The sequence below is a fragment of the Apaloderma vittatum genome, unplaced genomic scaffold (assembly GCF_000703405.1).
Source record: "Apaloderma vittatum isolate BGI_N311 unplaced genomic scaffold, ASM70340v1 scaffold13536, whole genome shotgun sequence".
NCBI classification, from domain to species: domain Eukaryota; kingdom Metazoa; phylum Chordata; class Aves; order Trogoniformes; family Trogonidae; genus Apaloderma; species Apaloderma vittatum.
In genome coordinates, this window is record NW_009720083.1 from 959 (window position 1) to 13262 (window position 12304).

General features: G+C 43.4%; 1 protein-coding gene across 1 annotated transcript; it reads left to right on the plus strand.

Moving 5' to 3' along the window:
* Positions 1-577: 577 nt before the first annotated feature.
* TXNL1 (thioredoxin-like 1) lies at positions 578-8735 on the plus strand (the record flags this gene model as incomplete). The annotated part of the gene is made up of 7 exons (XM_009870889.1): positions 578-674; positions 1748-1921; positions 2536-2658; positions 3016-3085; positions 3541-3713; positions 4099-4203; positions 8466-8735. Coding segments are annotated over 7 exons (772 nt in total), but the record flags the coding sequence as incomplete, so codon positions are not given.
* Between the last annotated feature and the right edge of the window lie 3569 nt (positions 8736-12304).

Below are 12304 nucleotides of genomic sequence, written 5' to 3' on the forward strand. Positions count from 1 at the left end.
GCTTCCAGTTCTAAGTGAGATTTATTGTGGTAAAAATTCTATTGTTCCTGCTAAAGGCTTGCTGTGTTATTACTGCTAAATATTTCAAGCTGTGTGTAGACTTGACTGTAGGTACTATTTTTTCACAGGAGGTAAGGTGGAGTGCTAGTACTAGTTTTCTGTTCAGAGTGGGTTTTTCGCTGTTTCGGGAAAAGCTGACAACTCTTTGCCCTCCCTTCTGTCACTTCAGTTAGCAGGACTTTGCCTCGCGGTAAAAGATGCTGGAGCTAAACCCATTAGATGGAAAACGTGAAGCTAGTATTAATTAATAGGTGAAGCTAATCATGTGACATTGAAGCTGTCTGAGGAAGTGGGAATTAACACTTCATGATGTGTTTCCAAATGTCATTCTTAATTGTATCACCAGCATTGCTCACCATCTGTCAGACAGGTAGGAAGGTTATTTTAACACGTACCAAGGATATCAGGAAGAACATGAATGTGCTAATTCTACTTGTGGCAGACTTCTTTTCAAAAAAAAAAAAACAAAACCAAAAACCCAGCAAACTGAGTGAAGTTAAGCTGTTTGTTTTCACAGATGTGGCCCTTGTTTAAGGATAGCTCCAGCTTTCAATTCGCTGAGTAACAAATATCCCCAGGCAACGTTTTTGGAAGTAGATGTCCATCAATGCCAGGTTGGTATTCAAAAACATATTTTCAATTTAAAGGGATAGAGCAGCAAAGGCGGTGAATGGGAAACTTGAAGAAAAACTGCTCAGATGGTATACCAAGAGTAGTAACCTGTGGCTGTTGACACGTTTGGTGAATCCCAAATAGCCCTGTTGTGAAATTCTCCAAAATTAAGTTCTGCGCAAAGATGTGAACAAACAGCGCTGTATTTGGAAGAGTGTTCTTGCAGTCACCGGTGTGATGCCCCTCAGTTAAGCGCTGCAGGGACACTTTGACAGTTCCTGCTGCTTGTGCTCTGTGGGTAATACTGTTACATGTAGACGGCAGCACCAGTATGAACTAAAAAAGGGAAGTATTGGTGCAACAAATATTGGTGTAATTGAGCGGAATGAAAAATGCAGCAAACTGATACGATTAGTGGGGCTAGGTTCCTTCAAGTACTACTCAAGGTTGTTTTTCAGCAGAGAACAGTGTTACAGGTGAGCTACTGATTGACTGGAGGGTTGTTCACAAAAATTAACAATGCTGAGTTGAAAGGAAGCGTCTTGAATTACAACCAGTTATAATGGAGAGAGGTGAATGTCAGAGTGGTAGCGATGTTTGCAAATGACACTAGATTGTGGAAAGTTTGGGGAAGGCTACTGTGGGTGCATAACTGCTGTGGATATGGGTAGAAATCCAATGGAAATCACCTTCTGCAGCAGCAGGCTGCGAGTCCTGGCTGTGTGTGAGGGTGGCTTGGCAGGGGAAGGAGTGCAGGTGCAAAGAAAGTTTGTAAAAGAAGTGTTAAATTAAGCCATCTTCCCCTTTCAAGAGCAAGTGAGTAATGGGATTTTTATGAGGTACCAGCAAATCTCCTGACTGTTTGAAGTCCCTTCAAAGAATGCCCAAGTGTGTAAAGGACTTGGAGAATTTGAAGAATTTAACTTAAAATTGTTGTTTGAGTTAAAGCTGTTGATAAAATAAATGTTGCTTGTGATGTAACTTGATTAATACCTGTGTGTGCCTTCTTATCTAGGTCTTATCATACTGGCAATGCTCTGTTAGGTAATGCTCATAACTAATTTATGCCTTCTAGGGAACAGCTGCTACCAACAATATATCGGCAACACCAACGTTTCTGTTTTTCCGAAACAAAGTGCGGATCGACCAGTACCAAGGAGCGGATGCTGTCGGCTTAGAAGAAAAAATTAAGCAGCACCTGGAGAATGACCCTGGAAACAGTGAAGACACAGATATCCCAAAAGGATATGTATGCATCTCTTAAAATACCTTTTTTCCTTAACATTTGTGTAACTTGAATTTTGAAAAGTACCCGTTGCTTTTTAAGCGTGTTCTAAGTCAAACACTGGTACTTTGGGCAGAACTTCAAGTTCCCTTTTTTGCCTGGTAAGAACTATGGTAGAGGTCAGTTAATTTGTTCTGCAATATGTGTTTTTGGGGAGGCCCATTTCTTTCACGGATTTTTTTTTTTTCTCTGAAGTTGATCCTAGCGCCGGTCTAAGGACGGTTCGTGCGCGTTGTGGCGTGCCTGACGCCGCTGTTGTCCTGTCGAACGTGTATCTGAAAATCCGCCCTGTGCCCAGTTTCTTATTCTCAGAATGGCAAACGTGTGTTCCGGGGGTGCAGGATTCTGAATGGAGGGGGAAAATCTTGTTCAGTTATGAATAAGATACATCTGAGTACTCTAGTATTTGTCGGTTTTGTTTGTAATGGCTTTTGATAGAAGCCCCTGAGGTTTTCTGCGTGTCTTGTTGTTTTAATCTGTTGAATAAAGCATTTCATTCATTCCAGTGTCTCCTGATCCCAGGTGAGTTCGTGGTGCACTTGCCACGTGCTCAGCAACGCGCTTGCTTTTCCTTTCAGATGGATTTAATGCCATTTATCAATAAAGCCGGCTGTGAATGTCTTAATGAGAGTGATGACCACGGATTTGAAAACTGTTTACGTAAAGACTCTACCTACTTGGAATCAGACTGTGATGAGCAGGTACAGCAGCTGTTTTTAAGCAAGATCTTTTCAGTGATGGTTTGGTCTGCAGGCGTTACTTTTAAGAACTAATCTATATTGTTATGGTAGCGTAAGAAAGAGTGGGAGATGGCAGTAAGTTAATATAAGTAAAATTAGTAAACGCAGGTGGTTGTAGCATTTCTAGTTTCACCTAGCTTTATGTTTGGAAAAAATGCCAAGCGAAATAGTGTTTGAAGTGGCAGACTAGTGCCCGTGTGGGCTGTAGTGAGGGTCAGTACTCAAAGCTCAGCCTTATTTCTAGTTAAGCATCATGCTATGTTTGGTTTTTTTAAGAACAAAGAAAACAGTGCTTAACAGCATGTTTTTTCCTCACAGCTGCTTATTACTGTAGCTTTTAGTCAACCTGTCAAGCTTTATTCTATGAAACTTCAGGGGCCAGATAATGGTGAGTGAAGTGTCCATTTAATCGTATCTTTGAAACGGAAGCTTTGCCCGTGTTTGGTGGAATTTTCTAAAAAGGGAGACTGTTGTCCCTGGGAGCTTTACCTTCTGAGAATCCCACTTCAGTAAAGTTGTTGTAAATGAATTGTATAACAGATGATCTCATTCCTTTTTTCCACTGACCTTTTGCATAGGTGTTTGCTATGACACAAGTATAAGTATTTCCTGTAGATTGATATGCTGCAAATTGACATTTAATTCAGGAATTAATGCAAGAGCCACTGAAAGATGCAGCTTAGTTTTTTACAGTAACTCAGTTTACATTACAAAATTTACCCAAAATGTCCAGATGTTGTGTGATACAGCAAAACTGTTAGACTGTGTTAAGCGAGGGCTTCTCGAGCAGCACTTTGAAAATATGTTTAAGCAACAGAGTGCCACTTGTCTGTTTGAACATAGGGCAAGGTCCAAAGTTCATCAAAATCTTTATCAACCTTCCTCGATCTATGGATTTTGAAGAGGCAGAAAGAAGTGAACCGACTCAAGCACTGGAGCTGACACCTGATGACATTAAAGAAGATGGCATTGTCCAGCTCCGCTACGTAAAATTTCAGAACGTTAACAGCGTGACCGTAAGTGAAGCTTCTGTTCTGACCTTTCGTACACCTTGTGGTTTTACCAACATACCTCCCTGAGAGGTATCTTCTGACCTCTGAATTCTGTTCCATGGAAGTGATTTTCGTGGCCTGAGCTATGGATTTGCAAGTGGATGGATCTAGCGTTGGTTGGATTAAATTACGTTTTAGCGGGCCAGCCACAGAAATCCCCAGCTGCTTCTGAGTTAGAGGGAGCGCTGGAATGCTGATCCACCCTCAATTTTTCATCGCACTTTTTATTCTGTGAAAGGGCTTCTGGTCAATTTGTAAGCTCTGTTAATTTGGTTGGGTACCTAATGTTTTCTGTATTAATTCAGGGATGGGCAGTTTACCTGAACTCTTGGTTTGTGTTTTTCTTTAGTTGTTTGTCCAGTCCAATCATGGTGATGAAGAGACAACAAGAATTACGTACTTCACGTTTATTGGAACTCCGGTCCAAGCGACAAATATGAATGACTTCAAGCGAGTGAGTCCTCTTTCTTAAAAGCACGTTTGAATGTTTTACACTTACTCAAAAACGTATCTGTGAAAAATTGAGGGACTATCAAGTTATATGCGCGATAGAAAATGTTGGGTTTTTTTAACAGCTGTGAGATTTGTCTTGATTTTGAAATGTGCTCTCTGATGGTGTTCAGGAAGTAGAGAAGCAGTTGCATGTACAAATTGGACTCCTTGACTCGACTTCTACTTTGAGAGATTTTATTCCCTGGGCGACATTCAGCTTGATATCTGAAAAATATTTGGTCACAAGGTGGTATCTATAACATTAAACGCTTCTGCTTTTTAAAGAGGAAATGAAGAAGCAAACAACTTGTTGCAGTACGACTGCAGGCACACTAGTGCAAAAAACCAAGGCACTTTTTTTGTTCGATTGTTTGAGAATGTGAAACGGGTTTGAAAGAATTAAAACTTCAAAGCTACTTGTAACTTTTTCTAAAAGTCCTTTTATAACTTGGTAGCCTTGGTAAAAGGACAAATATTGCTGTAACACCTGCCAACAGAATACTGTTTAGGTGAGCAATAATATGGAAAGCACCACAGAATTTATCATATAAATAGCCTATAACTTGAAGGTCTAAAACACTAACGCTCACCAACGTGTCACATACTTGGAACTTTTAACATCAAAACTTGGTCTTCTACATGTAAAACTTAATACCTTTGCAGGTAATATTGAAGTTTATAAATACAACTTTAACAGGATTTGCTGCCTTTCAAACTCATGGAAAAACTTGTTCTAATGACCTGGATATAATTTTTAGACCTTGCTAATACAGCCCTTCCAATTGTTCCAAACCTGAAAGATGTTAATGTACAATCTGCTTACATTTTTTCTTTTGTATGGCTTTTTCATCAGTACTTACCGTATTAGGGCATCCCTTGCAATGAGTGGTGCAACTCTTCCTTTAGTATCATTAATTTGCCGTACTTTCTGGTAGGGTTGTGAGGGGCTCTGTCTCGGTGTTTGATTTGTCTCGCTTTCAGTTCTCTGTAAACGGTGTGAATTTTGCTTCCAAAAGTACTGAAAGTGTCTTCTCGGCAGGAGCGCTCTTTAAACCCGACCTTCTGAGTGTCGGCAACTTTTATGTTTTGAATTGGGGTGCGCTTGGCAAAGCAATTCAGGTTTTTTTGTAGAATGTCTGGTGGATTTGAGACTAGCGTTGAGCCCATTTCTGTCGGCGTTCCGAGTTGTGTGGGCAAAGCGCTGGGTTTGGGGGACGCAGCGCTGAAGCTGTGCCTTAGCCTGGCACCGCCTGCTGCAAGGATGTGAGCTGCTGCCTGGGGAGATTTTCCTTCACGCCACCCTACAAAGACAAGGATCTCCGGGCGCCGCATCCCTTTGCGGTTTATGTGTAGATTTTTGCGTAGCTCAGTTCTCAGCGCGACGTGACTGCCCGGCAGTAGCGAGCCAGTTCAGAATTTGCGTTTCCGTTGGGTTCGCAGGTGGATGTTTTGTCCCCGCGAAGGCACCTCATCCTGTGACAGGTGGAAGGGAGGTGTGTAAAGCTACAAGGCTGTGTGGGCACCGAGCGGTCTCGCGGTGGTTGCGTTGTGACGTCGGTGTGTTCAGGAACCGCTTTAAGCAGAGGAGCTGGCGTTGCCGCCTTGGCAAGTGGCTCCTCCTGTCTCGGTTCAGCTCCTCGGCAGCGCTGCGAGCAGTATTCCGATTTGGCTTCCCGTGCGTGTAGCTTTAATACTAGGCTGTTAAAATATTTCATCGTAACAAATGGGATGTGTAGTCTGGCAGAGTCGCAGCGCTCTTGGGAATTTTAACTTTTGTTCCCTCTCTTCCAGTGATCCTGTCAGCTCTGAAACCTTAATGTAGCGTTGGGCATTAATTATATTTAGGTTTGTAGATTAACTAGGAAACCTTATTTTTCTTTTCGTCTCCTCGAGGAGTTACCCACGCTACTTCTCGCTGCTTTCATCTGTCTCACTCCCTCGTCTCAGTCTGTTTCTGCTGTTCGTGTTTCTCTCCTGATCAGGATAGAAATAGTATCGCAACACGATTAACAAGGCAGGGGAATGCTTCCCCCCTGCCCTGAGTTAAGTGTTTGTAAGAGCCTGTGAAATATCTTCTCTGAATTAGGAAGTGAACGTGGTTCTGGTCATGTTTTCATGATTGATCACATGTTCTGCTTCCAAGTAAAAAAAAAAAAAAACTAACCCAACCCATGGGTCGGAATGACTGCTAAGTATCGAGCTGATGCAGTTTGCTTCCCGGCTCGGGGAGGTGGGATCCGAGGCCGTGCTTTCGGGTTTAGCCGCTTCCTGCGCAGCAGCTGGTTGTTGAAGGGGAGAGCAGCAGGTCCCGTGTCCCTCGCAGAGTTGAGCACAACTCGGGTTTGCTCATGTGGTGGCCTAACACCAACAGGGCTGCAAAGAAAATCTCGTGGTCAGGGAGTCAGCTCATGTGTTCCTGAACAATGAGGTATCGTTTCCCTCACTTCGACAGCCACAAAACTCAGGGGTCGTGCTTGAGTCAGCCCTTCGGCAGTGATGCTGGCCTCAAGGCTTTCTTAGCTTTTGGGAAGGTGGAGTGGGATGGTCAGAAAATGGGTGCCTGCGACCTGTGGCGACAAAATATCCACGTGGGTGTGATTGATTTTTCGCAGGTCATACACATGGGCGAGTTGTCACTTTCTGCCTCCGACTGGTACAGCGATATCTTTCATTGATGATCCACATTTGCTAACACCTAATCTTTAATCTTTTAACTGTGCTTTTTTTTTTCTTTTTTGTTTTTAATCTGTGTGTGAACACAGTTTGGTGCTTTGGAAACACACAACAAATACTGCTTCTTGACAATTTTAACTGTATTTTTTTTTTTTAACTTGATTAATTGGATCTTAGTGCAAGTAATTGGGCTTTGGATATTTCTTATTATTTCTTCATGTTGTCAGACTGGATTTTTTTTGACCTTAAGCATTAGGTTGAATTCACAGCTTGGTGAAATGCTCCTTGTCAAGGGTTCCTTGGAGGTGAAAATGATCTTTAAAAGTGCTTTTCATGACTGAATCTCAGTTATTTTGTGACAATGATAACTCGACTGGATAGTGAAAAACTCTCCCTCTTGAAGAAAGGAAAAAAAGAGGAAGGATCAGGAAGAATACTTCCAGCGGGTCCGTGAGACTTGCCCAGTTCGCAGCTGTGTGTGTTTTGGGTTTGTTTTTCTGTAGTTTGGGATTGACTGTCCAAATCCTGCTGTCACTTCACCGCAGGGGTGATCAGTACTGAGCACGTTTGCTGTAGCTGCCGATGGCTTAGCGGGCAAGGAAGGTTTTGTACCTTTTTCAGCTTTGGGATGAGTAGTAATGGGAAGTTCTGTGCTCCGTTAGCATCATCTTCAAACCTCTGTTCCTGTGAATTCTGACCGAGGTGGAAATGAATCGGGGAATCGATGCCTTGCCCGAGGTCCCTCCTGCTGTTTGAAGCCTTAAACCTTAAGGTTTATATTTCTTTATTTGCATTTGGATACTTTTTTTCCCCCCATGAGTACTAGAACTATGCCTGAATCTTTTCAGAGGAGTGACTGAATCAGCATCATTTTCCGGTCTCGGGGCTCTGGGCTCAGTTATCCCAGCGCAGGGGCCCAACTCCCCTTGTGCAGCGACTAAACTTTAAAGCCGCGCAGCCGTGCCCAGGGCGCTGGCAGGGCTGATCTGTTCAGACAAGGCAAGCGCTGCGCTGACTCCGATTCCAGGTGGAGGTTGCAGAATTGGAGGCTGGAAGGAGAGACTGGGTAAGGACTGATGATTTGACAAGGAATAACTGAAAAATCAGGTGACTCCCAGATTGCTTTCTAGGTTTGAGCTGCGTGACAAGGTGCGTTACGTGGCAAGGATGCAAACCTGTCTTGGAGCACCCAGTGGTTCTTTTTCCACTAGAACGTAAAACGTGGCTTATTGAGGGTGAACGCTTGGCATATAACGTGTTTTCTGAGTGTGGTCTGTTCTGTTGCAGTTACTGCTAACTTGTCTCCCAAGCGAGACCGAGGCTTTGCTCTCTGTAGGAGCTCTTGTGTATCTCGCACCCCTCCTAACCCTTCCGAGGGAGTCGCTGCTCCTGCAGGTGCTGCAGTAGTGCATGCTGAAATGTGTTAACTTCGTTGGAAATTCAGTGGCACCTCTTTATTTTGAGCCTTGTTTAAAAAAAGAAAAAAATACTTGGCTGGACTTTTTTAATTCAACGCTTTCTGGGTTTTTTTGTGTTTTTTTTCCTTATCAGGTAGTTGGCAAAAAAGGAGAGAGCCACTAGGACGCAAAAGACACTGGAAGGCCTTATCGCAATCAAAGAGATCTTCACTTTTATCTCCGACTCCTGGATAATTGCTTGACCATAACCAGAGACTGTCAATCTGTTTCATTTAATGCCCCCACCAATAAATCATTGCTTTTGTTGAGATGGAGTTTCCTTAGTGTGTTTCCATTGTAATCCTCAGACATGTATTTGTAAATAAAATCCATTACTTTTTGCCAAGTTTAATTTTGTTGTTCCTAGTAGCTGTGGCTCTTCCTTTGTTCCTCTGACACTTCAAAACTCGGCTGGCTTATCTTTAGAAACAGAAGACATAATGTAACGTGCGTTTGTTCGGGGAGTTTAAAATGCCAAATAGAGGTAAACCGTGGGTGACCTTCAGAGGCCATCGAAAAATAAAATTTGAGCTACTTTCTTGTGAGACTGAGTGAATGTAGGATATTGTTCCCACAGCATGCAGGTACTTCTTAGAGTAATGACCTGTGCTGGAAATTTCTGTTTCCTTCCCCACCTCCGGAAGCGTAGGAGGAGAAAGCATGTTTTAAGTTGCTATTCCATTAACTTGCAGGTTTGTCACAAAGACTGTGCTGATTCGAGCCCTTCGGCACCGAGAATTCTTTGGAAAGTGTTTGTTTTGTTGGTTTTTTAATATTATTAGAAAATACTGACCTCATTTCCCAGGCGAGCTGTGCTGTTGGGGGATTTTAGATGCTTGTGCACCCTCTCTGAACGTAAATTCCTTATTTCTTTCGCTGAATGTTTTTCCTCTCTATGAATCTTGATAAGGAAATATTTATTGCAAATACTTTTTACATTTAATTGGAATTCCAATACTACTATGGTAAGTTTTCTTGGAAGTGTGCCACAAGTAATTCTGATAAGTTGGGTGTGGATCTGCACCATATATGTACAATACTGTGTGAATTCCCAGTAAAAGTTGCTAAGCGTTTTAATTGGCATAATTAATTTCTTTGTAAAGTGAAATTTTGTTGCATTTCTAATTACCATAAATCCCACTAAGGCTTAAATCCTGTCCTAATTGGCATTTCTCCCTTGAACGCGGCAGGGCCGTTCTCTTCTGCTTTGGCAGATTTGGATGTTAATGCCAAGTTAACTTTCTGTTAGTGCCTGAAAAAACAGGCGATTGTCTGGACAAACGTTCTTTCTGGGAGGTGTTACTTTTTTGTATTTTATTTTTTTCCTCCCCAGTGTATCGCTGTGTTCTCCAGGATCCGTGGTGTGCGATGCTGACTCGGTTCCTTTCCTACATTCCTTGATGTTTTGCATAAGGCATGTAACGCGCTGTATATAGAATATAAATCGTTTTGAAATACAACTGAGGGCAATATGGATAACTGTTCCTGTTTATAATTTTGTACACTGATTACCGTTTGGGTTCTTGTTGAAGTGCCTCATCTTAAGTATTGCTTACCTCATGATATTTATACCTGAGAGATTTGATAACCCGGCGATTCTCGTCTTTGTAAAAACAGTCCAATTTCTATGGCTTACGAGCCTCTCCCGTGGTTCCCTCGGTTGCACGCTGCGGCCCTCGCGTAACGATACTCTGTACATGGATCGAAATAAATGTTTAGAGGTAACCGTCGCCTGGTTCGCTTCCTAGCAAACGGGGGAGAAGGGCGCGTGCGGAGCTAAAAACGGCAGAACTGAGTTTTGGGGTGCGCCGCCGCCTTTTAGGTGGTGGAACCCCCGTGCGCCTGTGGGTCTTGGCGCGATGCGCGTGCTTTACGTTACTCGTGTGTCGAGATTAATTTATTACCAGGGAGCTGCTGAGCTCGATCTAAAGGCTGCTGGAGAGCAAGCGCAGCACTAGGGAAGTTTGTATTTATAGTCCTCGATGTTTTCGCTTCTGGTAAGTTTGAGGTATTAGAAGGCTAAATGCTAAATATCATGTGGCTTCTAAATTAACGGGGGAAGTCTAAGGAATAGTAACTGAAGCTAAAACCTAAAAAAGGATGCAGCTGGGGCTGTGGACGTGGTGCGTTTTTAGCTCTAGTATTCCAAATACTTCCTTTGGACAAGGAAGGTCAGAAGTAAAAAAATGAGAGAAGACTTCTAGTGTCCAAGGGGTTAACAACCTGCAGCTAACTCAGCTTTGGAAGAAGTGAGTTTGTTGGGTTTTTTGGCTTAAATTACCTTTATGAGTATGGAATCTTGCCAAGAAATGTGTATATAAATTAGTTTGCCTCATAAGGTGATGAGTTTTATAAAGCTGTGCTGACTGGCACTAACTGTACTCCTGCCTCTCGATTATCTTTTGATAATTTCCCATTTCTGTTCTGTTTGTTTCAGGTCTGGGGATGGTTGTTTTGGGGTTTTTTTTCAGGACTGATGTCAGAGTAACTACGAACCGTGGCAGAATTCTGGAAGTTTTTTCACTTCTTGCTTTTTTTTCTTCCCCGAAATTCAGGACATGAGCCAACAGCACCCGGCTGTTGGGGTGTCGCCGAAATATCGCGTACCTGCAACCACCCAAGGGCTGTGCCGGCTCAACTGACATCTTACTTATTCACGCACCCTTTGGGTTTGGATGCTGTTTGCTTGAGTTTCAGTGGCTACAGCTTTCTTCCCGTGGTTGTAAATGGAATATTTACATTTAGGTTAGATTTGAGGAAGAAATTCTTGGCGGTGTCGCTGCCGCCCGCTCCCAGCAGGTGGTGCTGCCAGCCTGGGCGATGTGCAAAGACCTTCAAGGTAAGTTTTAACCAGCAATTCCCTCGGCTTTGGGGGAGGATGCAGGTTTGGGGATCCCAAAGCCATTGCCTCTGTGTGTCCACCTTCCCCTGCTTCTATGCTTGAAGCAAAAGCTTCGAATCTTCCCGTGCAGAGACACGGCACTCGTGTAGCTCCATGTGAAGAGTCTGTTTGCAGATAGAATTAAAAAAAAAAATCCCAAAAGTCAACCAACCACCTTCATGTGATTTATGGTAAGCAGTAATAAGTATTTAGTGCAAGCTGACCAGGTGAAAAAGAAGTTCAAAATAGCCCGAATGAGCCCTCAGACTGAAGAAGGCGTGCTCTGTGGTGCTGCAGCGTCGCCCAGGGGTCAGGGCAGGTCGGGAGGTTGCTCAGGTCCCCGCCAGGCTTGTGCTCGAATCACTTTCCTCTTGCATTTGGCTGGAACGGCAGTTTTGCAGAAATGATTTAAGTTCAATTAATTACGCTACCTTAAAATACATACCTGACCCTTGTGCCTCCTGACGCTCTGCTGTGCCGTTTGTCTCTCATGTTCAGTGTTGCCTGAGGATTGTTGTTTCTTTTTCCCACCACCTCCCCTGGATGTGAGCATTTAAAAAAAAAGAAAAACAACACACCAAAAAAACCCCAACTCCATCCCATAGAGTGAGTGCCTGTGAGCGATGCTGCCGGAGTTGCTCTGGCTGATCGGAGACAAGTGCTCCGTGCTGCTGACCGAAGCCCAGTCCCTGCTTACAGGGAGTATTTTTCTCTCTGATTGCCTTACTGGAAATATTTATCTTGGAGTGATATGCCAGAATCTGAAATTGATAGTCTGCCACGTATTTACCGGGAGGATTTTTCCCTGATAAAGCATGTCTTTTCTCATTAATTTTCAGAGCACTGCAGAACGCAAAAGGCCGGGGAAAAATAACCTGAATTTGGTAGTGGAGGGTTTGGGCTATTTAATTTGGTGGAAGGCTGAGTGTGAATCCAACAGAAGCTATCACAATTCATCTTTCCCGTGGTGTCCGCTTACACAGCTTAAGGAACTCGCTCCGAAGTGCAGCAGGTGCTGTCCGCCGCGCGCTCGCAGCCCTCGGCTGGGATGG